This window comes from Pocillopora verrucosa, chromosome 14 (assembly GCF_036669915.1).
Source record: "Pocillopora verrucosa isolate sample1 chromosome 14, ASM3666991v2, whole genome shotgun sequence".
In the NCBI taxonomy this organism is placed as follows: domain Eukaryota; kingdom Metazoa; phylum Cnidaria; class Anthozoa; order Scleractinia; family Pocilloporidae; genus Pocillopora; species Pocillopora verrucosa.
Genome location: NC_089325.1, coordinates 10,966,568 through 10,994,326, shown reverse-complemented (window position 1 = coordinate 10,994,326; position 27,759 = coordinate 10,966,568). Strand labels below are relative to the sequence as shown.

The window sequence follows — 27,759 nt, the reverse complement described above, 5'->3', positions numbered from 1 at the left end:
GAGTGCGGTCGGAATTCTCGGATGGTCTGGAATGTAGTCGATGAGTCGCCGATTTTTCCTCGGTTTAATTAATGGCAAAGGACAAATATCTCGCGTTCTCGACCGGTGCCTTTATTATTGCGCCACACATTTGAAATAAAAGGCGCACTGCGAGTCAGAGTTACTTGTATGATCTTATATCATTGGAATGCGACAGGAGGCATCGACGATAAACAATTGTACCTGATAATGTTCAATAACATCAAAAATTTTTTGCACGCTCTCGTTCCTTCTTGTTTGTGTTTAGGTGGCTTTAGAGAAACAACCTATCATATTGACAAAGAGGTTCTATTTTGTTCGCTCCTGGTGATCGTTTTGCCAGTTTCTCGGTTCTTTTAGGTACAACTGCACAATACCATGCTAGTTAAAATAATGTTATCCCACAAGGAAATGTCTAAAACTCAAGAGAAATTTAAATAAACTCGTAACATTTGATAGACAGGGCTTTTAAGATTTTTGCATGACGTTCATATTTTTTTAAATCTTATTGATGGAATATTTGCTTATCTTGAACTGGTACATGTAAGCTAAACATTTTTCTTAAGCTCGACAAAAACTTTTTACAATGGACTATTTATACAACATATAAAACCCGATATGAAATTAAATTAACACAAAGTACCCCACACTAAACGCGAGAGACCTGCTTTCACAAAAGTCTACAAATTTGTAAAGTGATGGGACGAAGTTTCTTATTTAAGTCAAATTTTCGAAACTTTTTTCTCAGAACTTAACTTTCCGGTTAATATTCTGAATGAATCTTCGCTGGAATTCTCTGACTGTTCATTAACTAGTTTTGCAATGGTCACTCGCTAGATAACAAAACCTTGACTTTGTCTGTTTGTTCCGTAGCCCCAGTCTTAGCGGTCGAATAATCATTTCTTTAAGGCCTTCACGTACCACTTTTCATGCCATTCTGTAGCATAACCTGAACTGAACAATTTTCTATTGTTGGACAGCTGAGATTTCTTAGAGGACTTTGGCAACTTCACCTTCTTCTTCGTTGGTACAAACTTTTTGGGAGAGCCCAGCTGCGCAGATTTTTCCCTCGCATTCTCGTTTACCACCAAAGGAGGCAGCTTGTTCGATTTTTCCTCTTCGTCTCGCTTCCAAAACGACAACCTGTCGAAGCCGAAGATCGGGCGATCTGGAATGCGATGTGATGCGCCCAGCGACATGATCAACTCCTCTGATTCCAAATGCGTCATATAATCCGGACGCTGATATACAATGGGTTTTTCAAGTTGAGAAATCTTATAACACCGTTTCCCATACGTAACGTTGTATCTGTTATGCCTCTCCTCTTCACTGAGTTCATTTTCTTTGTCCATGTCACTATCGTGGTAATACCACGCGGCTACTTCGTATCTTTTAGGCCCGCTGTTTTCGCGTTCGTTTTCTTTATAACATAACAGGTTCTTTCGCCCGCCAGTTTTGGCTAACTTCACGTACTTTGAATCAGTTTCCAAAACTCTGCCCACATTTCGATATTTGTTTTCAGTAACTAGCCTGGTTGTCTCGTTAGTCAGGTCCGGCACTTGTGAAATAGGAACACGCTGAATTGGTTTTGAGTCTGGCTTTTGACGAGGAACGTAATAACAGTACCAAATTTCTTCCCTCTCTGGCCTGTCCAAAGGCTTGTAAAAGGGCTTGGCCATATTACTTAAAAAGCCTCCAGGCTATACTTCACGAGTCTTTCCATACAATCTGAACGAAAGTGATTCACTAACAGAATGAAAATTAATCCTCGATGGTGCGTCAAGTTGAAAGCTTTTTCACAATTTTAAACATTTGAACAAAAAAATTACATCAAAGGATTTTTAATAAGTATTGTTTATCTCTCTACTAGCTAATGAGAAAGGGAATTGTCCACCGCAATTGTAGTATGTCGAAAACTTTTATAAACAATTCTTTCACGAGAGAGTTTAGTAGCTTGAAACTTGCAGCTGTAGTCAAAACTATATTCTTGCGCGGACGGATGGATGTTAAACGAAAACGAGTACGATTCAAATTAGGGCGAAAACAAACAGAAAAAATCCATCTTCGCTACTCATTAGCACTTGATTTAAAAGTGAGAGATAAACAGATAAAATCAACACATAAGAAACACACTTTGATGATTAGGTATAACAAAGTTTTGGAAGCATGCTCTCAGTAGTTACAAACAAAGCGCACGAGTCGAAAACAAAATGTTCTTATCGTAGTTTGGAGTCGTTTTAACGAGAGATAATAAATTTAACGGAACTTACTCGTTTGAAGCCTAGCTTTGGCTCATCATTTGTCGTTGTTTCCTTAATGAATTTTATCAGAGTTCTGCGGCGCGAGGTCGTGTTCTTCAATTACTGGCGTCAGTGTTCATTATTGAATTATGACGCAGTTTAGCAGCTTGCAGCCTCGTACGAAAAACTGGTGTGGAATTAGATCGATAACATGCATAAAAAGTAATTGGTGCGCTAATTTGTTGATCAGAGATCACGATCTGAGCCAATAAATGAGGCTAATCAAAACTGCGATAAAATTCTCGAACGATGTTGTGTTTTAGCACTTATAAAACAGTGTACGTGTCTTGGATGTGTAAGTGTAAATCACTCGTATGATTACACACCGACTTGGACTACTATAACTAATCCTCTGAGCGTAAACCACGCTAAAATAACCAACGAACTCATAAAGCAATTTCCAGCATTGAGTGTCAAATATAATCTGGGATCGCATATTCGCTGATATTGTTTCATTTCCTTCCTGTTACTGATCTAAAAAACTCGCTCCTCCTTGCTTCAGCAATCGGACGCAAAACTGAAACCAGGGAACCTTGCTCAGTCGCGTTTTCCCGCGCTGTACGCAGGCTCCTTGCTCGCCTGAAATCTCAATAGCTCCTTGGTGGTATTCACCTATGCTCTGATTGGCTGCTAAGATCAATCTGGCTTAGCTTTCAACGAACTCGATGGAGATGGGCTCTACCAATAATTTAATTCACTTTAACTCTATCCATTTCGTTATCCTTCACGCACTCATTAAGAAATGAAGAAATTCGATGGCATTTCCAAAAGTAAGTGAACTCACTGAGAAATTGGTTGCGGTTTATATAATGAGAATAATCTTTTGTCAACAGGAGATCAACAAATGTATGCTTTCTCACGAAAATATGTGAATCCTGTAACCTTTTAATCCTGAGTTAATTAAATCCCGTTTATGTACTGATCTCACTGAGTCTTTACAACACTCTGTCATTCTGTGGATTAACAGTAAAACGAAGCAAGTTACCGAAATACCCTGGCGTTGTTTCACTTTCTCATGTTTTAAATAAGCTAGTTGATTCGTTTGAAAGAAAACAATATACTGTAAATTGAGAAAAAAGAAACACAGACAGGATAAGAGAACTAGAAAAAAAAATGTAAAAGCAAAGGAGTACTCAAGGTTGACGCATAAAATGAGCGTTTAATTTCGTTTGGTAAACGACTGGGACAGTTTGCTTTATAATCTCCTATTTACACAAGAACGATAAATTCAGCTATTTTTATAACTTTCAACAGCTTTTAAAGCAAGGGAGTTCATCAATTACCTTTTCTAGATTAAATGTGTCCATTCGGCTACAAATCAGAAAAATGACAGCTATTCCCCTAACATGTTACCATTTACTACGTATCATACCCGGTTCGCACTTTATACTCTGTACATTTTAAAATAAGCTTAACCCATGAATAAGCAATATCTTTTCAGCCTTTGTCCGTGAATGGCTCAGCCATCACGCCAATCTACCTCCATATCAATTTATGATCACTTCTCGCTTGCTTCTGTCGCGAAAAGTCCGACCAATGAGATGGGCGCCATCTTGGGTCTGCCTCTGAAGTGAACCCGGGATGGTAACGAGTGGAGCGTGGAAATGTGTTCGCGTTCGTTGCGTCCTCGCGCGGCGAAGAATCTGCCTCTGTGTAGCACAGGAGGTTTTTCTGACCACCAGCTTTAGACAGTCTTACAAACTCAGAATCGCTGTCTCTGATTCTAGACTTTGACTGTTTCATCACAAGCTGTTTTTCATCGAGATAGCCCCCGAGACAAGCCACTTGGGAAATCGGAGGAAGCTTCAAGCCTTCTTCCTTTGCACTCGCTTCCGCCGGGAGTTGTCTTCCCCCCATGGAAATCTGCGAAATGGGAGGCAAGATCCCCGACGTATAATTCGTCCGTTTACCACGGCGGCCAAAGCTCTGTTCTTTCAAGGCCGCTGTTTGAGCCATGATGTGAGTTTCGTGTTCTCCTACCTTATCTGCTCTTCGTTTCTGTTCAAACTCGTCCGGATTCAAGCGATTCTGAGGTAAACAGTCGATTTGCGAGATGCGTGGTAGAGTTGTTGTGCCAGTGTTTGGAAAGTTACGCATCAGCTTTATTGCGCAATTCGTTGGCGTCCAAATATTCCTCTACGTAATCGTTCCGTGACGACAAGACAAAGGGTTGCTGTTAGTTTTAAGTGCAAAACAGGGAGCCAAGTGGGTCATTCCACAGACACAACTTCGTTTCTGTGTAAAAAATAGAGAAAAACTTCATGACACTCCAGGCATCACACACAAAAGAGGTGCATGACAATCGTGATATGCACTTATATTTATTGAATTATTTTTTCTTTTCTCTAGAATCACATAAGCCTGGCTTGACCCCTTAAAATTTAATTGATTCATCGTTTAAATATACTCCTCTCTCATCGCCATGGGAACACATGATCGAAATTGATACAATATTTTATAATTGATTTTCAAAGAGTTTGTCTGCTTCCTAACAGAAAAAAGCGAGTCAAACAGGACAAAAATATCTTTTCAAAAAATACATCAGTCAATCTGTTTTTCTAATCCTTGAGCTCAGGCTGGTTCAAGAAAATTACGTTTTAAAATGCGACAGCCTGTTCGGTTTTTCGGAATCACTAAATAAACCCAAAAATTATTCAGAGATCACGAATACGTTTTAACTTCAAGGATACAATACTGTAAGATTGACAGAAAAATATTCGTCATGTTTATCCAAGCAAATCACTGTCAAATTGAAAAGGAATAACTTAAAGCCGTGAGTACACAAAGAGTGGCAATTACTAGCAAAAATAAACTTAGGGATTAAAAAGACAAAACAACGAAAGGCCTTTACTGTAATTATTTCACCAAAATGTAAATTCTTTTTTACACGTAAGGAAATGTGGTGTCAAATTCGGAAATTTGGATTTTCAGGTCACATGTTAATGTTAAAAATAAATCCTTGTCGTTAATCTGTCATCTGCCGTAAAGTTGATGAGCTGTAGATGATTGCAACGGAAATTATGCCAAGTCATTTCATGTTAACAGCGCTCGAATAAATCTTTTTAACCAAAACGAAGAAGGTACTTCAATACATAAATATTACCACGTAAAAAGCCATGCTCTGATCCATTGCTTCCCCATTTCGTCGACTTCCTTTCAAAACGAAAGGAACTGTTGTTTCGACCCGATTCCTATCACTTACAAACAGCAATTTTAACCTCAGAAGAAATAGAGAATTTCTGTATCAATGAAGGTACTTCGCTGTCTGTCGGGAAAAACCGCGAAAACTGCCTAAAGGTTTTGAATATCTATGTAAGAACTACGTTTCAGAAAATATGTTATGCTCGAAAAAATATAGCGAAGGTGAACACCGTCGACTTCGACGTGTTAAAGCTTAAAATTTAAATTTCGGGAACCAGACTCACTTTCGCACAGCTAAGCTATGCTTGCATAATCCGTCGAGTCCGTTTACTTTCCAATAGGTTTCACTCACCTGGGCAACTAAAGAGTTACTTCCCAAATGCAACAACGGCGAAGGAAAAAATCCTCACTGATCGTGCCAAGCAAAGCTGACGAGATAAACGCACTATAGCAACACAATCAATAACGATTCTGCGTGTGTCACCTTTGCTCTCCACTGTTTGAAAATGACGACAGGCGACGTACCCCGGATGTGGTCGAGTGACATTAAAATCCCTCGATTTGTTTACTCTGGACACAACGAACATTTTCGTTGAAGTTTATTTAATTTACTTTAAAGTAAACAATACTACGCTGCTGTTTAGGAACCGATTTGTGACATACATGATAGCACGCGGAGTTTCCTAACCAAAAATATGATGAATAATTTATGTATTGGCGCAGACAAGCGATTTGTTGTAACTAATGAAGTGTCTCATTCCTGAAAAAAACTGTGTAGTTCTGGTCATGAAGTTTTTTACAGAAAGTGTACCCTTGTCCTGAGTGGAACCCTTATCGATAGTTTGTCTTTTTTAATGCGTTCTCGTACGAATGAGCCCATTTTATCTTTTTTTTTTTTTGGTTTGTTTCTTTTAGTTTTTTTTGGGGAGAAATTTTAGTTTTGCGGCGCGGCTTCAAATTCTACAATTTTTTTCCCGCACACTCAGCCGGTGGGAAAACGAAACAGATGGAAAAACATGGTTTTGATTAACCGCCAGAGTATTACACGAAGTGGATGCAAGGATTAAAAGAGCTTCCAGTACATTAACCTTCCTTTACTGTCGAAAAAAAGAAAGAAAGAAAAAACCGAAACGTCTCAACCAGAATTCATTGGTCTTCGGCAAATCGCCGTTCCTTGCAATATCGTTTTCCTCTCCTAAACCCTTTGACCCGTAAGTGTGATTAATAACTATTTTCCCCTATCAGTATCACCCCTAAGGCAAACATCGAGGTCACGAGAATAAAGGAAATGATCACCAACAAAAGAAGCTCTTGATTTTCAAACAAATTCTCGTTGTCGGTACCAAATGAAATCTATAGAGAACATTATGGAGAAAATACATACTGATGTTAGGGTGTAGAAGTTTAATTTCCATTGAATGTTTCAAACTCCACATTGGAATATCAACGAAGCACGCCTGTAATAATATTATCCGAATCTCCGCTGTTACTACCGGCCCGACACAATGTACTTCATAGGATACTTTGTGATATAGCAATTTAATTAGAAAAATCGTTTCACACTTGGATCAAATTGAATGTTTTGGGTTCGTTACCTTAGCAACAAGGTACGACCATTGTAACACAGTTTTCGACTTTGTTTTAGACATCACGGCTCTGAGAAACATAGGAAAATGAAACCAGGTCAATACACAATTCAAGTTTGTCAGACTAACGGCTAAGCACGAAAATGATAGTACCGTGGAAAGCCACAACTAACCTCGTCTTCATTAGAGCAATCATCGTATCGCAGACGAGTTTGTATCACCACCAGCGGCCGTGAAATTCTTCGTACTAATAGCTATGAAGCAGTTTGAAATATCTGCTTTATCAAACTACCCTTTCTTCTTGGAAAAAAGGAAAGGGAATATTGGCGTCACTAAAACAAAAATGCGTGTGATCAAAATAAATTTTCCGAGGGAAAAGTGATCGGTTTTTTTTCGGTTTAGAAGTCGGAATATATCCCAATAAACCAGTCAAACAGCCGTTATGGGTTAAGTAAAGTAAAGGGCAGATCAGGAGATCGCTTATGAGATATTTCCATCTCTTCATTAAGACAATGATTCTGCAAACTGAGGACTCTTTGATATGCATGCAAATTACAAATCCAACCGCCTACGCAAGTAGATAAATATGAGTCCAAACACGAGAATTCGCCACCTGCTGAGCTGCTGTCAAATCACTTGCCGACGGGAGTCTTATGGGGTTTGTTTCCTTGGAAACTGTCATCAAAAGCGAAGGCAAAGGTTGCGTTTTCAGTAGATGTTATCTTAATTCACAGTGAAAAGAAACCCGCCGGAGACAATACTGCGCTGTCTGGGTTTTCCTCCGATGTAATCTGCTGAAAAATTTGGAGATTCACTCGCTGCTTTATCTCAATTAGTAAAGTTTATTGCTGAGTTTCAGTGGAGAATTATCACAGCTACAGAAATTATAATTAACGCCATTTCTACTGAATATTCGTTTTAACGCGAACTAATGTCGCAGAAACATCTGACTTCCTGCAAAGATCTCGCGGAAAGGAAATCCTCAACTTGGAGGAAGGACAAAGAGTCTTGGAGGGATTCTCGCATCAAGTCTACAATTCTTTACGGAAAAGCTACTCCAATACAGAGTTACAGAGGTGTGCATTTAGTCCGTTTCGAGCACGAACACGGGAAAGATGGTCCGCTCGTAGTCATAGCCGAGGAATGGCCTTTCCGCTCGCACAAGTCTTTGACAAATCCAGCGCTTCCAAACGTCAGTAAACAAGCTGGTAAACACTTCAAGGTCATTTGTTCTTACAAAACAAGCAAGGAATGTATCAATGCTGATGCTGGAAAACATTTCCTGAAATGACACAACTTAGAAAAGTAGCATAAACTCGTAAAAGTTATCAGCTTCTATTTACATTAAACCGATGACGAAATTCTAGGTGCACCTTGCATAGTAATTTTGCACTACAACAGAGGAGGCAATGACGACAACAGTGTCGTAAAGAAATTCCATTTACTAGTAAAAATTTTCATTGAAAGCCTTTGGCCGTGGTTGATTTCAAAACGTTCTTTAACCCTTCGGAGCTCTACTCGGCCAGCGGCTGTGGTAAGTCGTTTCCTGGCAACATTGAGACCTCGCGTGTCAACTCGTGGGGGTTCTTTTCTTTCAAGCGTGAGGTGAAGTACATGCAGATAATTTTTTCCAACCTTACACCTCACGCCTCACTTTATGCACTACGACATCTCAATCTACAGCCATTCTTCCACGGGTGTGCCTCTGCCACTGAAAGATTAACGCAACAAAACAACAACAACAACATTCAACTATTAAGTGCGGGTTTCGATTATGTCTCGAACAAGCAGAACATAAGTTATTATGGGGGGGGCCTCCCGCTTCAAAACTTTGATTTAAAGATCATATGATCTTTTTTGCACCATGACCTAAGCAAACTAAGAAATATTTCAAGAAAATTAAATTCTAAATATTTAATACTTTGTAGTATCATGCGATCCTGTTTCTGCAAGATTTTCTCTGTCACACAAGTAGTAAACAAACCAACGGGTCCAAGAGGGGCCTGCTTCCCTCACCCTGGACTCCACTACAGCTAAAAAACGAGAACTCAAATAGCAGGAAATCACAAATAACCTGTTCGATATTGGTTTTAGTTTTGCTGGTAGTACTTTATTGCCGGCTCGCCAAAGAGTTCTGTGCACCTCAGTTGATAAAGCATTCGACCACGGAATCGGAGCTACCTTAGGGTTCGAATCCTTCTAGGAAGGCGGAAGGGAAGATTTAGAATTTGCTTAGTTACACGCGTACAAGCCCTACCTGCTGTTACTTCCGCTGTCCATAGGATTGGAGTAAAGCTCGGCTTTGTTCCCTGTCGACTGAAGCCTGCCAGCAAATTCCTCGTGCCGCGAGGCTGCTATTGCGTTCATTTTACTGTTCCACATCGAGAGAAGAGAACTTCCTGGGCCTGGAAGAAACGAATCAACCGTCAACATGAATCAGTGTCCTTTTGCCTCACTGACAATACACGGTATAAGGAAATCATCTACGCGTAAACATTTTTTCTAACACCAAAATTGAGCCTCATCACATGGCTTTTCTCACCTCTACCCGTCTGTTTATTCATTCCATGTTGATTATCGGTACGCAATCTCTTGTGCGTCTGCTCCGTAACCGCTGACGCAATACTTCTTTTGAAGAAGTGTTCATTGTTTGTATCTCCGCGATTGAAATCAGTCTTCTCGCGCTCCGTCATACTTTGGTATCTGAAAGAGATTATTTAAAAGCAAAATTTATCATGAGATTACCTCCTTTATTTTCTATCGTTACACGAGGACGAGTTGAGGACGCTCCGCCGCGTTGAAGTCTCCCCACCTGGTTTTGTCACTGCCAGCAAACTAACGAAACAAGTGCGCAAAGTAAGGAGAGGTTACAAATTCAGGGGGAAAAAACCTGTTACAACCTTGAGAAAGAATAAATTGAACGCGATTCTTTTTGAGAGTAATAATTAAAGAGATAAACACTACAGCTGCTATATACTTTATAAACTGACCTGTCAATCTCCTGCCAAGAGAGCGAAACTTCTGAAAGTTTGGAATGATTATTTTCTGTAGAAGAGAGAGAAAAGATTAACGCCTGCGGAAGCAATAGGGTGAAACCATTCCAAGTTGTCTTCCGAGGGCAGGCAGGGAAGGCAGTTACATTTTCGTGCATTTAAATTTAATTTTTTACTGTAACGAACCTCAAGCAAAAAGATTTTACGTTTCGTTTTACCCTTTAATCCCTTGGAGTAACTTGAGTCTAATTCCTCTCTACAATATCACACATTATGAATAAAAGAAATGATCACCAACTAAAGAGGCTCTTGATTGTTGAAGAAAATCTCCTTGGAAGCACCTCAGGAATTGTAAAGAGAACAGCATGGAGACTAAGTCTACCGATAATAGGTTTTTTTCTCGATAGACACTCAAATTGCTTTTGTGTCGTGCATATTTTGCAAGTAAAATGCAAGTAGAAAGGGAAAGAATGAACCACGAGGCGAGATGGGTGAGCGATATACCCACTTTCAAGTTCATCTGTAGGTGTCTCTCTCCTTGGGCTGTCTGTGGTACTACTTGACGGACTGGTGCCACGTAGGCATTCCAACACCTTCGAGAAAAAAATACAAGATACGACTTGGAATTACTTCGCTAAACAAGATATATATTTTGGACGCGCAATTTCGAAGAAATCAGAGCTTCATAAACAGTCAAGTATTCACATGGTCAAGGGTTGAAACTAGTGGGATTCGACTAATTAAATCTCTAAGTTCTTGTGAGAGATGTCGTTAGGCAACAAGACTTAAGCGTGAAAACGTGCTTTTTACGGGAGTCGCCAAACTTTTCGCCTTTGTATCCACTACTCTGCGTAAAAAAAAATTGGCGTCGATAATCAAGTAAATGGTTTAATAGATCCATGCCGTTTTAAAGAAGAACTGTTGTCGTCACCTTTTCATGCATTTTGGATGTTCTACTGGCAGCTTCTAGGTAAGTCTCCAATTCAGCCCAAATCTGCCGATACTGTTCCTCTCTGGTAAAAACAAACAAACAAACAAAAGACATCAGTCATATAATCTGCTTGCGAAAAGTTTACGTAATTACCCAAAGCAATAATATGTACCCGGAATAAAATCTATGGTTCACATTTTCATGCGCTAGTAACATAATTTCCCGCGCCTACCAAAGGAAATGGAACTTCTCGCCCTTAACGCAATCTGTATATATCTGCGCTTCACACCAGTTGTAACTTTTTGTCTTCCGATTGGTTTATCGTATCGTCAATCACAGATGTGATTTGCTATTACGTATTTTCCTACGCTTACCAGATGTGATTGAGATTTCATTCCGTTACAATCGTTTCATTCTTCCTGGGCCCGACACCAATTGTATCTTTCCTAGTACTGATTGGTTCATTGCACTGTTCATCATTGTTCTGATTGGTTAATTTGTATTTTCCCCACGTTTGCAAGAGGTTACATAACATACCGCCCATGAAAACCGCTTAGTTTTTTTCCGCGGTCGACATCTCTCGTATCTTTCTTAATTTTGATTGGTTATAAGCGTTGTTCATCACAGTTCTTATTGGTTGGTATTGTATAAGTTACCTTTTCGGTCCTTTTCCTCTGATTCCAGTCATAGACACTGGTAGCGGATCATTCCTACTTTCCATGGCTTGAACTCTGTAGATAACCTATATATCCAAAACAAAAACAGTTGTTTAAGCATAGTCAGCGTAAATCTTTCATCCAGCTTGGCGCCTTTCATTTAGTTTCGCTTTCAGTGTGAAAAAACTTCACAAGAGACACTCCAATACAAGTCAAAAAACCTTTAACTCTACTCCTGTTTTAACTCCGTTTTACTAACTAAACGCCTGGAACAAACTAACTCTAATCAACCGTGGAAAGTCAATTCTGAAACTTATCCTAGCTCTGATGTGCAGGCGTTTTTTATCTATCTATTTATTTACTTTTCACCAGTAAGAAATAAATGTAATGAAATCCATGTTCTTACTCTTTTGCATTCAAGTACATCATTTTCTGTAACAGTCTCCTTCGCCATAAGTGTTGGTAGAGGTTCTAAAAGCTGTTTGAATGTGCAACATATGAACAGAATTAACTTCCACTGCAGAAAAAAATATATGAATACTTTTAAATATTCACAACGGAGATGGCCCTTTCACGTTTTGAAGAGGTGTCTCTGTTACATTTTAGCAAAAAACTCTCAATAGTTGACTACATTGTCAATACTTCCATACCTGCATCATGTTACAAAGCAGTGTTTCACCGATCACCATGGGCCAGTATCTTGTACAGCGCTCCAGTCTTGCCAGACCTACAGAATATTTTCCCATTTAAAGTTGTTATACAGAGCTACTTCCATGACTAACACATGTAGGTTATCCACGGTTTCCGCAAAATGGCAGTTGACTTCATTTGTAAAACTTGAATACCTTTATCTAGGGGCGACTTTCCTTTCTTTTTGTTCCATGAACAAGGCGCAAGTCTGTTCGCCTTCATGAATTCACCAAAATCCTTAAAAAAAAAAACACATATTTGACGAACAACTTTTAAAATGAAACACTTTTCACAAACTTGACCAATGAGCCCATGTATACTACTGTCGAATCCCGATAACTCGAACCTCGCGCTAACTCGAACCAAAATATTTTTCTCCTTGATTTCCACCATGCATTTACTCCGTGTACTGACTTCTTTATCAATAAATTTGATTTAAATACAGCCTGTATGAATAGAAAAAACGCTAAACACCGTTTTTCCCCCACATCCGATCCTTTGTTTTCACTCCCGATAACTCGAAGCTTTTTCAACTTTTCTTATATATATATATATATATATATATATACCTGTTTTCAAAAACGTTCCAATTTCAATTCCAATTTCCTCGCACAAATGGTATAAATGTATTATGTATATTTTCAAATTCCAACGTTTTTGAAAACGTATTTATATTTATTTATTTATATCTTAAATTTAATCAGACTCACGTTGATTCTGTAGTCTGTTACTCGGCCGCCACACCCTTCACTAATGGATGGGGGATCTTCCATTGGGGTACGGTACGTCGCTAAGCAATGTATAAAAATATCACCTGAAAGAACAAGAGTATAAGAATTTGAATGGGGCTGCTGCTAATGAATTCAACCTTTGACCCTTTTAACTCTTTGAATCCAAAGAGTGACCAGCATCCAATTTCTCCTTAAAATATCACCCCTGAATCACACATTAGGGTCAGGAGAATAAAGGAAATGATTAACAACTGAAGAAGCTCTTGATTGTTAAACAAATTCTCCTTGTCAGCATCTTAGGAAATGTATACAGAACAGTATGGAGAATATGCATAATGATGTTGGGGTGTAAAGGTTTAACTCCTAAAAGTGACGTGGATCCAATTTCTCCTTACAGCATCCTTGATGAATCATACATTAAAGTCATGAGAATAAGGAGCATGATCGTGAACTAAAGAAGCTTCTGATTGTCAAACAAATTCTCCTTATCAGGACTATAGGAAATGTATTAGGAGTTGTATGGAGAATATGCATATTGATATGAGGTATAAAAAGGGGTTAACAGAAGCATGTAAGGTAAAAGCCTGCAGAACAAATGACATTTTTTTCTGTTGATCTGCCCTTTGTGTTGCTTTCTCACTTGTCTCTGCTAACTTGAAAAACACCTAGCGATTGATACCTGTCTCTCTCCCCCCCCCACTCCCCCAAAACCAGCTGATGAGGTAACTAATGCAAAAGCTCCTTGATACCTCCATGACTTGCCAGAATATGGGACACCAGTTTTCCACCAGACTTCTTAGGCTGCTCTAACATAACTTGTCGACCTGTCAGGAAATAACAAATAAGACCAACAGGCCAATCAAAAGGCTAAGGACCAAGGAAAAAGAATCAAGGTGAACTAATTTTTCTTGTTTTTTGGGCCCTGTTTGTTCTTTTTTTGTTCAGAAAGGGAAAAGTCTTTCTGAAAATTCTATCACTGCTTTTGGCCTTAAAACAAATCTCTGCCTCACTGTCTGCATTCTTTAGAAAAACAAAGGCATAATAATATTATATATTTCTGAATTAATAAAAGTTTTGTGTGGAGAGGTACTAAAACATGAAATTTTTTCTTTCATGTGTTATTTTTTTTTAAGTTTACCTTGTAGCAGGAAAGAAATGAGGCATGCTGTAGGTCTACTGTTGACCTGCACAGAGAGAAAATGCAATGTTCAACTAACTCACATCAGTGTTTATAAATATTCAGTGAAAATATAAGTTTAACCACACAATTTAAATGTTTTGATGAATATAAAATAAATTTTAAAAACTTTCAGATCATTTACCATGATGTAAAATTCAACATTACCTCTACTGGTGTGATCCTATAACAACCAATACAAGCTTGAAGCTCTGAAACAACAGAAAAAAAGTCTGGTAAAAAATAACAGTAAATACAGCCACACACCAAAAAAAGGAAAAGGAATGATTTCTCTGTGGAGGACTGCTTGAAAATCGAAATCAGATATGCACTTTTAAGGGATTCCTTTCTTTGAGTATCAAATTCAGATGTTGTGGTGGAATAACCTTTATTGGTTTTAAATCTATGAAACAAATTTGATTTTTTCACCTTCCTTTATGTCAGGAAATGACAACGAGCAAAAGACAAAGGCAAACAAAAATGATAGTTGTTTAAAAAGTTTTAAACTAAGGAAAAAAATTGAACCACTACACATATCTTCAGTCAGGCAGAGGAGGTGTAGCATGGACAGGACAGGAGGTGGGGAATGGGCAGGGCAGGCAATTGGGAATGGACATGGCAGGAAGTGGGTACATACCTGGTGCAGATGTTGTCTTGGGTGTGCACCACTTCAGATGAACAGTATCCTTAGATGTTCCAGGACTTTCCTTTTTCCCTGGTGCAGTTTCATCACCACAAAACACGTCTATAATAATTTCATAAAATCATGTAAATAATTAGTCTGTAATGTACAGCATGTAATTTTGGGAAAGACATGCTAGCTTGCCAGTCAAACACTGGGAAAAACTTAAAATTGCATACTGGCAAACATCAAACATGGTTGTGGTATGGAGGCAATCTGGCAATCTTACTTGCAACAGCCTGCTCCATATGCACTTGAGAGGAATGGACAATTTCCACATCATAGTTAGCTGAGCTTCCAGAGTGCTGCTCTTCCTGACAAACAAAAAATTCATTGGCAAAAAAATCCCTTCAGTCTACAGTTGTAATAAACCCTTGCTGCACATCTGGGCATCACCAAAAACCAAAAATTTCTTTTTGAACTCAAAAGAAACAGAATATTAGAGGATGGTGTCCACCACTAAAAAAAATATATCCTACTTTCATTGGTATCCCTGTGACTGTTGTAGACTTCAGATGAAAGTGCTTTTGTGCCATGATGCTGAGTTTACTAACCAGCTGAGATGCTTTGTGGGAGCTGATGGTTATTGACAGCAAAGATGATCCCTGGAAAAGTGCACAATATTTTCATCTTTATCACAGCTTAACTTATGACTGACATTGTATTTAAAATAATTTTCTGTTGTCCTCAATTTCCAAATGGGATTTTGAATGTAATGTACAAAGAAGCTATTTATAAATTTTGAAGGTATCTATGGGGTATTTTGGCCAAGAAAAAATACCACATCAAATCAACCCCAAACTAATTTTTCCTTTCAGGTGATTCCTCAGTATTGCACTGCACACCTTGTACTGCACACAAAAATCACATAATCAGGCCAATGAGCCTGTGCACATCTCAAGGACATGTCCTGTATTATTTTTCAATCAATTCACCAAGTAAAGAGGCACAGTGGTCATTAGCTATTGAATGAGCACAGTGACCTTTTTTTTTTATTGAGTCAGACTAATTTTGGTGCACAAATTATCACCTTTGGTACTGTACATTTATTTATTTATTTATTTATTTATTTACCATATTACGAGCATTCCCTCTCTACAAGGCTTAAATGCTTGGATCCGGTCAGGTTCATAAAGGTTCTTCTAAGGCAGACCAATGAACCACCACATGATAATGAAATTATCATGCGGTGTAGAACACCAAATTCTCAATACTAGCCAATAGTAAATAATAGGGCCATGTGCTTGGAGAATTAAGCTTTATGATCGCAGAAATGAGAAGGTTAAATCTCATGTCTTCAGTAATCCTATCAAGTTCATACCTTTGGTGCTTTTTCTGTAAACTTTCCACTGTCTCCACTCAAAGGGACATGAATAAAAATGAGGTCTACATTCTTGATTGGTTGGACACTAAAAAGGTGATTTTTTGCACAAAAATTGCTATCACTCCAAACTATCTCTGTACCAACAAACAGGTCTACCATTAAATGCCTTACATGTATAACAAGAATGGTTTGTATTGGTTCAAAGGGCCAGATGGAAGTCACTTTTTTCTCTTTTAGTATGGAGAATACAAAAAAGTGCCAGAAATCACAAATCAAAACTAGGATAAATTCCCACTGATATAAACATCATTAATAAAAAATCCTAGAACATCTCTTGTTTAATGACATTTAATAAGAATAAAAGAGAGAATTTATACATGTCTAAAGAATGAAGTCAAGTTAACTTAACTAATTTATTCCAGTTATTATCTAAGCCTAATTGTAAGTAACGTCAGTAGTGTATGTGTTTTGTTCCAAGAAAATGTAATGTTATTAATAAGATTAAGTTTTTTAGTCTTTACTTTTCTTACAAAATATTGTAAGTAAAAAAGAAACAAAGAATGAAGTCAATAAAAAAAAACAAACAAGCAAAACACACACAAGAAAAATGACCTCAGGAGAAATTTCTTTAAATTTCTTACCTGTCACTTGAACCCACTTCACTGTTCTGTTGTTCTAGTATATCCGTAGCACATGCTACAAGAGCATGGACATGGCCTTCACTAAAAGAAATGGTAACACAATTTTAACTCGCTGATCCTGGAGGATCCATCTTCCAATACACCTGCACAATACATAAAACAACTTGAATGGAGCAACCAATCTTTTCATCAAGAATGAATATCTTGTCAAGCAGAAAGGTGTGGAGAAAAACAAAAATTTTCAATGCGAGGATACTTTGTAATTAAACATCAAATTCTCAGAACTAAAATGATTAGAAATGTTTGACCAACAGTGTAGAGAATTGATATTTGGATCTTGGGAGTCAAAGGGTTAACCTTTTAACCCCCAAGAGTGACTAGCATCAGTAATTTCTCCTTACAGTAGATAAAGTTATTAGAGTAAAAAGAAATAATCAACTTAAGAAGTGTTCAGTTGTTAAACAATTTCTACTTGACAGTACAATAAGAGATGTAAAATGAACAGATTGAAGAATATGCATAACAAAGTTTGGATGTAACGGTGAACACAAGGAAAATAAAATGGATACATGTACTTAATTTAAAAACAATTCTTCTTTTTGCGAATACTATTGGTTAAGTCTAGTAACCAAATTATTACATTTAAAAATAACATCAAAGCCACTGAAATAAAATTGATGCTAACAAATTAAAGAAAGCTAATTTTGGAGAGCTGAACATTATGACACAAGTTCACTTTTAGGACATAACAAAACAGGACTGACTTTTTCAAGTTTGTGATGCAAATAATCCTTCCTGTATCAACAGAAGAAGTTGTTTGATGCGTTTTGGAGTTTTGAGGCGGTGGTTCATAGAGACATTGGACAGCTGATGTTAGTCCATATATCATGGAACAGTTTTCTCCATTATCTTCCTTAGGGGATCCAAGGCCAGCAAAAGACTTTAATAGCTATCAAATACCATTAAGAACAATGAATTGTATAGCAATTAACTAACAAGGAGCTAAGGGAAAGATCAGGTCAGGTATCTGTTCAAATAAAAGTCATTTGGAGGAAGAGGAAATGGATTGGGCACTCCTTGAGGAAAAATACTGACAGTGTTACTAGGTAACCCTTGAAATGGAATCCCTCAGGCAAACAGAAAAGAGGATGCCCAAAACAATACCTAGCAGCAAGATGTTCAGGCTGAGATGAAGAATTGCAGCCACACCTGGACCACACTTGAAAGGCAAGCCCAGGACAGGAAGAGGTGGAGAAGGGAAATTGTCAATGGCCTATGTCCAGAAAAACATAAGGGAATTAGAATGAATTAAAGTCAAACCTGTATAAAGCAGTCACCCACAGTAAATTTGTGTGTTGACTGCTAAATACAGGTTTGAGTCTACCTACAGAACAAGAATAAGCCCCAGTTTTTAGTGTTATTTCTGGTTTAAGCTGATAAAAATCTGTACAGTCTATCCGGTCAGTGACAGGGTCTATTTGCCAACAAGATTTTGAACCTCAGATACAAGTGTACTGAGCTTATAAATGTAATTTGATGACATCCTTACCTGTGGAACACACTGCTGTTCATGAGACCAAGAGTTCATCACATGGGCATCATCATCAGAAACAACTACCTTGACCTTAGAAAAGAATGCAAAATATTATCGAAAAAGACCAATTTCTTCTTGTTGTTTTTTTGCTTTTAATTTAAAGTCCTTTTCTTTCTTACTCTACATTTCATCAGGCAAAATTGCCTTTGCATGTACAAGATCTCGTCGAGTTCCCCCACACTCTGCAGACTGGGTTTTCTACAGTAAGATTTTAGCTCTTATTTCTTACGGAGAGCGTTAAAAAATTCAGTACCTCTACCCCTTCTTAGCCCCACCCTTCATCTTCCCCTCCTCACCAGTACATATCTTCTCGCCGCTCAAAACAACTGCGACTGGATAATACTTTAAAAAAAAAAGGGCAAGATTCCCACACAGCCCCATACTTCATTATGCATACAGTTATTGGATCTGGAAAACAATGGCGAAAAAACAAAGGATTACATTTGGGGCTACGGTTCTGCTTAAGAATAGTGTGGGGTTATACGGATATCTTTCCAAAAAGGAAAGACTTGTTTTCCAACCTATCTAGCGTGAATTACGAGACGAGGAAAATTATTTACACACAAATCAATACAGCACGAAATACAAAATGTGACCAGACTTACCAGATACTCATTTGGGAATATATCGTACACAATTCTACAGTACTCGACTGCCGCTTCGATACTGCATGTCCAAGAGCTCTTGAAAACAGGTGAAGACGTCGAGCTGGAACCTTTGCTCTTGCTTTTTTTCCCTCCACCATCAAAGTCAATATGCTGCTTAGACAACGTCAGAAATTTGGAACTGTGATCTAACACAATCACAGTTCTCTTCATAGGAGCTTTTGCTTTATCGCTAGCCATCGTAAGAGACTTTTACAGCCACGGAAAGCGTGGCTTACTTTCTATTACTTTTGTCCGCCATGTTGGAAGCCTGGTCACAAAGCAGGTTACAGAACTTCAAGAGTTCATGCAGATTTTACGCGCCTGTCACGTTTTGTGACTCGCTACATGGCCACTGTAGTTTTTGCCATGATGAATTTGTTTTTGTTGTGACCGATTTGCTATTGCCGTGGTGAATTTTGAATTGTCGTAATTGGTTTTGTTTTTACCGTGGTTGTTTGGTTTTTGCAATAAGTAATTTGATAGTTGTCGTTTCAAATTTGATATTGGCGTGACAGTTGTGGGCCACCGTACTCCTCAAATTTCACGTAACTCAAGAGGGAGGTCTGAACGGAGGTTTCAGTTTCAGCGTTTTCTCAGTTGATGTGGTCAGTGCTAGGGAGAAAGCTGCTACTGTGGTCGGAGGTGAATGACCTCATTCTGATCGTCGCGAGTATCACGCTCGTCACGACATCTTCCGAAGATCAGTGTCTACTCGGAAATAATTGTAGACATTATTGCGACGCTATGGGGTTGAACGCGGCGGAAACCTAACATGGATTGCAAGGAACCAAGGAAATTGAAGGAGGGTTTTCTTGTGAAAAAGGTACGCATGCTACCAAATAAATCATATCAAACGCTGCTTACAAAAAAAAAGACTAAACAAAGAAACAAGAAAATAACTTTGATCGGGATGTCAGTTAACGCAATAAGATATTTCTAGCCGCAGAAATTTTTTCCGCAGCACCGGAAGAACTTTAAAAGAGACGTATAAAAAGATCGTATATTTTCTTATTTTGAATCTAAATTCAAGGACCATAGATAGTATTTCAAAAGTGTAATCGATGCGTGGTTTTTGCACTGTTGCTCACAGTTTGAAATGTTCGTTAATTCGCACCCCATGTTGGGTTTGCAAAGCTTGTTTTGTGTTTACTCAGTTGAGACTGTCGTCTTTAACGACATGTATTATCATATCTTTTGTTCTTTTTCAAGGGACATGTTCGTCACAATTGGAAGACAAGATGGTTTGTTTTGCATGAAGAAATGTTGGTGTACTTCAAGAAAAAAAATCAGGTTATCTTTAGTGATGTTGTAATTGAAGTCTGTCGATCATGATGAACATAATTAGTTGTTAAAGCTGATTGCAAAACTTTTCTTGAGATTTCTTTGTTGGTAATAATGGCAAACAGCATTAACACTATCATTGTCTGCAAATGGGACTTTCTATACAGCATTCATTTCTCTCTGTTAGGCGAAGGGTATACAAGACAATCGAGCCGTTAATCTAATTTTATTTTATTCTAACTTTACCTAGTCTTAAAGATGATCTACTATTCTCAACATTGTTTAATGTATCTAAGAACTCTATGCATAATGGAGTATGATGCTGTGCAACCATGCTACACTTTTCCCATTTACTCCTTCTGAATCAATTTCCAGTGTGTCCAGTCCTGTCGGTAGAAGGTAATGGGGAAGAGTTGGGGACATATTAGAGGGAGGGGGGGGTGTGTGGGGGGCTCAGTTAAAACATGGGTCTTAATGGTGCATTTGCAGGAGGCCCCCAGAATTATGCATCTCTCAGAGTTAAATTTATTTTTACTTATCCCCTAACTAATTTTATTTTATGTTTTTTTTTATTTAGATAATGTATAATGCTGGAGAGATTCCACTGAGAGGCTGCTTTTTAGTCTCGCCTTGCACAGAGTACACCAAAAAGGAGGTAGTGTCATTAAAGATATCTTTGGTATTTCACCATGATGTTTAATCTTTTAATATGCAATTATTAATGGCAATAGGACTGAATAGACTCCAATTGGGTCTGTAATGCATCAATAAATTTTAAGCTTCAACCTACCCTTAGGAAATCCCACAGCATTTGAAGATAAGTTTGTTCAAATTCCCATCCCTCAGGGCAAAAATTGTGTTCAAATACCCCATCCAATTTTTTTGTGAAAGGCAAAATCAGTGATTGTGACTTTGTACACATCAACCAAGCTATAAGACCTAAATCTTGTAGACCATTTCTCCTGATCTGTTAGTTTGTGAAATTAAACTATTTACCTGAAAAAACTCCATATTTAAAGATACAACACTCCCACTCTGCTGGGAAGACTCCACAGTTCTGTTCAAATTCCCCACCCCAGCCAAGCAAGTTTCAAATTCCCCACCCCAGCCAAGCAAGTTTCAAATTCCCCACCCTAGCCAAGCAAGGTTCAAATTCCCAACCCCAGACATGGATGGTAGTTAAATTTCCATGGGTTGCCCATATGTGGAATCTTGGAGCTTAGAAATAATTGGCACATAATCAAACGAGTGATTGACAAAAATGTCTCTGGGGTTGGATAAATTCAATAATATGTTGTGTGTTTCAGGGAGTGTTTAGGATAACAACCAAAGAGAATAGAGAGTACTTACTTCAGGCAGCAAATGAAGAGGAACGTGAACAGTGGACCACAGCAATCGCAAATGCAGTCAGAGGATTAGATATTAAATATAAGGTATTGCTGAGCTTGAGAGAAATAATGTTGACATATCATCATCACATGGTGGTCTTTTTGATAACTGCTGCAAGCCACAGTGTTGTAGTCACCATGTAGGTACCCATTACCCAGTTTTAATTACAAGATTTGATGTTTTTTTTTTTGTCGTGACTTTTTTGTACTTCTTTTCTGCAATTCTTTATTATCACAGCTTTCTGTGCCTGCAAGGATCATTTCTTTAAAATACCTACCTTTGACCTGTGTTTATCTTTATGATTGCTCAAAGAATCAGGTTGTTGTATCTCAACAGAAATAAAAACTGGTAGGATAAGTGAGTTAATGAGTCAGGGGCCTCTTAAACTCTTTCACTCCCAAGATCTCATTGGTAATTCTCCTTACTGTCTGCTATACAGTTCTTATGATAGTTTGGAGAATTTGGTATTGGGTCAATTTATAATCCCCAATTGATATTTTTCTTCATTTGCATCACTCATCTGCTGGATATTGTAAGGAGAAATCCTGTCTTGGTCACTCCTAGGAGTTAAAGGGTTAATAAAATGATATTTGATCTTATGTTTTTACAGCACACTGATACCGAGGAGGTTCCAAGAAGTCCTTACCCAAGGACAGCTGTACAATTCACTCCAACACAAATAAGGTTTAAATCAGATCACAGAAGTAATTTTTTATTCTATATTTTTGGTTTTGATGGAAATTTTGGCTGCTTATCAGGCTAGTATGGGATAACTAGGCTAGCTGTTATGTTCCTCAGTCAATTCGTTTATAATATATGATATCTTCATCTATAAACTGATACCAGACACTGAATACAATTACAACATTAACAAATTTAGGGACATGGTGGAAGCAATGCAAGATGCAGATGCAGGAATACCTCTCAACAATCATTTGTGCCACAAGGAAAATAAAACTTACAAAATCTGCTTTACTGGTGAGAATCCTGAAAATGAGTTCAAATTTACCATTACTATTTGCCTTAAACTTACAGAAGTGATTAAAATGTACATTCTCCCAATAACATCTATACATTATCTAGAAAATAAGTGATGAGAATATGCAAATTTGTAGAGTAGAAGTTTTTATATTTATGTAACACCAAATTCTCACAACTTATTTCCAAAGCAATGTGAAGGAGCTAAAGAGGGGAATTAACAAACAGATCTTAGTTAAAAGGTTAATTCATTGGCAAACTCAACTTTAAATCATGAAACACTTTAGTTTTGCCATCATATTTTGTCATCAATGTTGCACATCTCAATTTTTGACATGATGAATAAAGAATAATGGGTAAGTAAAGTGTCTAATCTAAACAAAAGTATTGTGCTGAGTAGTCAAGCAGTGAATTGTTCAGTCAGAGTACTTAAATGAGCATTTGAGAACCACATGCTGTTTACAATACAGGGATTCAAATGGTTGACTGGCTTCTTAAATGGTCCTTTGTGTCAAGTCGTGAAAGTGGTATTGCCTTAGCATCTGTGCTGTTGGAGGATGCCCATCTCCAGCCAGTTGGAATAACAAGTAAAACATCATTTAGAAGAAAAACACAATTTGAAAACTGTGACACATTTCTGGATAGTTCAGATGCTCTTTACAGATTTGTAAGTAACATGCCTCATGCTCTTGAATTAAAGTAATTTTGATTAGAAGATAATTTCAATGGTTGGCACTATTCATGTAAAGTGTAACTATGTAATTTGCATTTCAGAAGAGACAGGTGATTCATTAAACCCTTCTCATCAGTATCCATATTTCCCACACTCCTCTCTACAAATTTCCTTTGGTACTGACATGGAGAGTTTCTTAAAAATTCAAAACTTCTTAGGATGGCAATCATTTTTTTTTACTCTCATGGTCTTAATGAAAGATTCAGCAGTATAAGTGTGAGAAAAAATTAGATGCTGGTTGCCCTTTGGGTTTTAAGGGTGAAAGCATTGAAGTTGTTATATAAGCTGTCCCTTCTGTTGAGTTAGAGTTATAGTACTAGTGTCTCACTGAAAGCGGTATCTAGTACCTCAGGGTACATGTATGTAAACTCGTCTTACGTTACTCTCACCTGGAAGGTTCCCTTCATTTCTTGCCTTTTCCATGGAAGATAACAGTGGCTGTGTGGTTAGGATGCGGAAACTTGAATCTTATGATCCAGGCTTAATCCCTGATAGGGTTATTGTGTTACATTGTTGGGCAAGACATAAAACTTTTGCAGAGCCCCTCTCACACCCCCCTCCTCCCTGCTCACCTCAAGAGTACACACTAACAACAGTGAACTGCCTGGGAAATTGACGAAATGTTCGGGAAGGGGGGGGGGGAGTGGGGTAGAGCGACCTCCCACATTTAGTGTACAATGGACTGGCAACCAATCTAGGTGGGAGGTGGGGATAGTGGCAACATGTAATAGTAGCTGCGTAGTGCCTCAAAAATCAGGGGTAAGCATCAACAGTTATGGCCTTCTCAGTCCAGACTTGTGGTCACCTTGTATTTTTCAGTCTGCTCTGAGATTCAGTGCCAATGAAGGTTTAGAGTTAGAATGGTCGGATGACTCTAGTGATTCTGACGATGAAATTCCACGAGATCAGGTATGTTTTGACTTTGTTGTTATCGTGTTGTTTTATAATTAGTTGGTAAACCATTACAACCATTCATCACTGTTCCTTTTTCTTTCCCTCCCAGTGTGGAGCTATCAAAGGAAATATTGTCAAGCAAGGCTTCCTACAGAAAAAGGTCCATACTGATATCAATAATCTTCTCCTAAGGTTACTTGGAAATGAAACGAGACTTTTTAAGTGTTTGTTTGCACCAAAGTAGAACATTTTTTTGGTACTACACAGTTTAGAATCAATGGTACATCTTTTTTGAATATTATTATATTATTGTTGGGGAAAGCCTGATGAAATGCGGGGGGGGGGGGGGATTAAGTACTGGCTGGATGGGCAACTTGGCACGAATGCGGACTCTATCTACCCTTTTTAGGGCAGCTCTTTCAACCAACGTGTAGCTTTAAATTTGATAAGAGTTTTACTTTGCAGACTGGCGATTTTTTTTCTCTGACTGTTGAATTTTTGCGGTTTGAGGTGACTGAAAATTTTACTGGTAAATAATTTCGCGATTTCTTGTTAAATCAGATAAAGCTTAGCGGGAAAGGGTCCTAAATGACGTTTTTGTTTTCATCGGCCGTCTGAAGCTACTTGAAGTTTTGCATCTGATTGGCAGAGAGAGTGACGCGAATTTTCTTGACCAATCAGGGAGCGTTGTGAAACAGAGCCGATGCAATCATGCATTAGTTTTGACGCGCAATTGATAATGCTCTAAATATAACCCACAGGGCCATGTGCGACACAACTGGAAAACAAGAAAGTTTATCCTTTGTACAGAGCCAACTATCTTATTTTACTGTCGGCCTTCCAAGGTAAAACTTTAGCTTGGATGTATCTGTCCATTTACCATCTTTTCTTTGTATTCTGAAGTCCCTTTTCAATTACGCAGTTAAATTGTTGATTTTTCCCCTAGGCATCCGCGCCAGTTGGACGCATCAAGTTGCAGGACATTGAAGTAAAGACTCTTAAAAACGACGAAGAATTTTCCGGAACCGACAGTGAAAATGGTAACATCTCTAACTGAATTTTGACATACGTACTCAGGGTGAGGGGGAGGGTAGAGGTGAAGTGTGGGGGGGGGGGGGGGGGTTGTGCTTTAGATGTGTTGAGTTTGTAAAAAAGCGTCGTGTTCTTCTCGCGAAAGATAAGTAAAATAACGCGATTTTTGCGCTATGTTATTATAACTTTTGAGCACTTCGTGCCTTCCAGGAAACGATGGAAAAAATGAGCGATTGTATTGCAAGACGATAAGGCAGATGTTAGATATATTTTGCGAGTGAGAGTGAACACTCAAAAATCAGGAGAAGAAACTAATTGAGGCATTTGATTATACGCGGATGTCCACTGGAGCCCTCTGTCTGTAGTCTGTCCGTTCTGTCAGTCGATCTGTCTGTCGATCTGTCAGTCCGACAGCCTGTCGGTGGGTCAGTGTGTCGTTCGGTTTGCCAGTGAGTGCTAATGTCTGGCAGTTGCTCTGTTATTTGGTCTGTCAGTCTGTCTATCGGTCTTTCATTTGTCATTTGCTTCACCAGTTGGTACGTCTGTTGGTTAGTTTATCAGTCAGTGTCTATAAGTCTGTTTTCCTGCTTATTGCTCAATTTTATTGATGGGTTTGTCCGTCCGTCGGTTTGTCTTTTAGTTGGGCTGGCAAACTGTCTGTCAGTCAGGCTATCAGTCTTTCCGCTCGTCATTTGCTCCGCAGTTGGTCTGTCAGATGATCCGTTTGTCGCTTGTTTAAGTCGGTCTGTCAGAAAAATCGTAGCTGTTCTTACAAGATGGTTTTCTAGCAAGGCCGTCCCATCTACTCTGGTGACTCAAGTAAATGAGAATATTCTCATTTTATTTATCCCAGGGAGAAGAAAACAGACAGCCCAGTATACATTTCTTTTACGAACAAGGAAAGGAATCAAATACATTTTCCGAGCAGCGTCCGAGGAAGACAGAATGGAATGGGTACAAACTCTTCAAACCGTCTGCAAGAACTCTTGGAGTATGGAGTAAAAAATACTTTTGAGTATTGAGTTGAAAAATACTCTGGTACTTAAGACTAATGAGGTAAATTGTTGGAAAATTACGAAGAAAATACCACCATACGCCCGTTACGTAATGATCATTTTGATGTGGACTGCTCAAGAGCACGAGATTTTCCAGCAACACTAAAACAGTGAACTTGCACCAGCGTTGATTTGGCGTGAAGTACACCGCAGTCACGTGTTATCGACACGTTCGTATTACATTTGCGATCAGGAAGTGTTTGATTTCCTCTTTTACGTATCCCTGTTATTCAGTAGTTGAAAAGAAGCTTCATTGGTACGTTTTCGCATTCGCATTTGTCCTGATATCCGTAACGCCCCATGTCAAATTTTTTGTACAACTGCAGTCATAAATTTTTACCATCTTGGAAGATGATAGAAACAGATTTTTAAACTGAAAAGAAAATATGTTTGAGGAGGACTAAATATGAAAAAAGCCCTATCGTTTACGAACGTTTTTATTATCTATACGATGTAAAAGAGTATTATTAAGGCATTGAATTAAAGAAAGAAAAGCCACCATATCTGTGAAAAGGAAGAAGAAAATTGTCTGTAAGTCGCATCGTTGAACTTAAATGCATGAAACAAGTAAATAGAGTCAAGCATGATTAACCACTGACAGCTATTTTCCTCCCATAATGTATCAGTAAAACATTAAGCAGAGGATGGCGACATGGAGACAAATATTCATTTAACAATTATTCGCTTAAGGCCGAGCGAGTGTTGTCAAATAGTCCCCGATACAAAAATTCGTGGGTGTCAATCCATAATATTAGCCTGAGGGGATTATTTTCTTTCTTAGCATAACTGTTCGGGTGATTATCAGAGAAACTGCTCTTTCTTTCGTTTGATTTGCTTCTTTTAACTCACAGGACGGCCATTTGAAAATCAGGGCTTCATTATGATTATCACCTCGCAGGGAGTGATTATGGCAAGATATGGGGTAATTTTTGACCAATCAGAGCGTGGGCATCTGTAATCACCTGAGCAATTGTGCTGCATAAAGAATCATGTAAATATCAATTCCTAAAACTAACACCATAAGAAGTTTATGGTAGAAGAAATTGGGCGCGTCTGTCTAGTTGTGTGGTCAAACATAATTTTACTTGGACATAACTCATTTTTGGCCGGACAAGTATCCATTTCGTCATAGCTCAATAAACTCCCCCCCCCCCCCTTCCCCCCTTTTTCCTGTACGAAACAAGTATATTTAATGCGCTTTTGTTGTACGTGCAGCGTAAAAGTGAAGACAAAGTGATACTCTTGTGGTATTAGTAAATTTACAAATGTAAATTTACAAACATTCA

At 38.3% G+C, this 27,759-nt stretch overlaps 3 protein-coding genes and 1 long non-coding RNA gene across 5 annotated transcripts; 1 reads left to right on the top strand and 3 right to left on the bottom strand.

Annotated features, from left to right (window-relative positions):
* Window positions 1-636: 636 nt before the first annotated feature.
* LOC136276767 (uncharacterized protein C7orf57 homolog) lies at window positions 637-1,787 on the bottom strand. The gene has a single exon (XM_066161533.1). It carries the CDS (start codon window positions 1,695-1,697, stop codon window positions 915-917), a length of 783 nt encoding a protein of 260 aa, XP_066017630.1. The 5' UTR covers window positions 1,698-1,787; the 3' UTR covers window positions 637-914.
* A 1,670-nt stretch (window positions 1,788-3,457) lies between these two features.
* On the bottom strand, window positions 3,458-5,974 carry LOC131789653 (uncharacterized). The gene is made up of 2 exons (XR_010716259.1): window positions 5,812-5,974; window positions 3,458-4,553 (listed from the first exon to the last, which is right to left on the bottom strand). It is a non-coding gene; the product is annotated as an uncharacterized lncRNA (long non-coding RNA).
* A 1,893-nt stretch (window positions 5,975-7,867) lies between these two features.
* Window positions 7,868-19,524, bottom strand: LOC131789685 (integrator complex subunit 13-like). Its single transcript, XM_059106845.2, has 22 exons — window positions 19,070-19,524; window positions 18,420-18,494; window positions 17,635-17,819; window positions 16,871-16,951; window positions 16,227-16,314; window positions 15,385-15,510; window positions 15,135-15,219; window positions 14,861-14,968; window positions 14,392-14,435; window positions 14,185-14,230; window positions 13,796-13,870; window positions 13,026-13,129; window positions 12,471-12,552; window positions 12,276-12,352; window positions 12,032-12,103; window positions 11,626-11,711; window positions 10,970-11,051; window positions 10,547-10,631; window positions 10,036-10,090; window positions 9,588-9,748; window positions 9,303-9,450; window positions 7,868-8,756 (listed from the first exon to the last, which is right to left on the bottom strand). The coding sequence occupies exons 1-22, from the start codon at window positions 19,307-19,309 to the stop codon at window positions 8,723-8,725; spliced, it is 2,139 nt and encodes a 712-aa protein (XP_058962828.1). The 5' UTR covers window positions 19,310-19,524; the 3' UTR covers window positions 7,868-8,722.
* On the top strand, window positions 19,516-27,614 carry LOC131789683 (pleckstrin). 2 transcript variants are annotated; one of them, XM_059106839.2, is made up of 13 exons: window positions 19,516-19,934; window positions 20,321-20,401; window positions 20,970-21,047; window positions 21,700-21,825; window positions 22,392-22,465; window positions 22,662-22,759; window positions 23,230-23,426; window positions 24,312-24,401; window positions 24,496-24,546; window positions 24,852-24,896; window positions 25,148-25,231; window positions 25,333-25,426; window positions 26,272-27,614. In XM_059106839.2, the coding sequence occupies exons 1-13, from the start codon at window positions 19,884-19,886 to the stop codon at window positions 26,418-26,420; spliced, it is 1,218 nt and encodes a 405-aa protein (XP_058962822.1). In that variant the 5' UTR covers window positions 19,516-19,883; the 3' UTR covers window positions 26,421-27,614. The 2 variants fall into 2 exon arrangements, with proteins under 2 accessions (XP_058962822.1, XP_058962823.1); XM_059106840.2 differs by lacking the exon at window positions 24,852-24,896.
* Window positions 27,615-27,759: the final 145 nt, after the last annotated feature.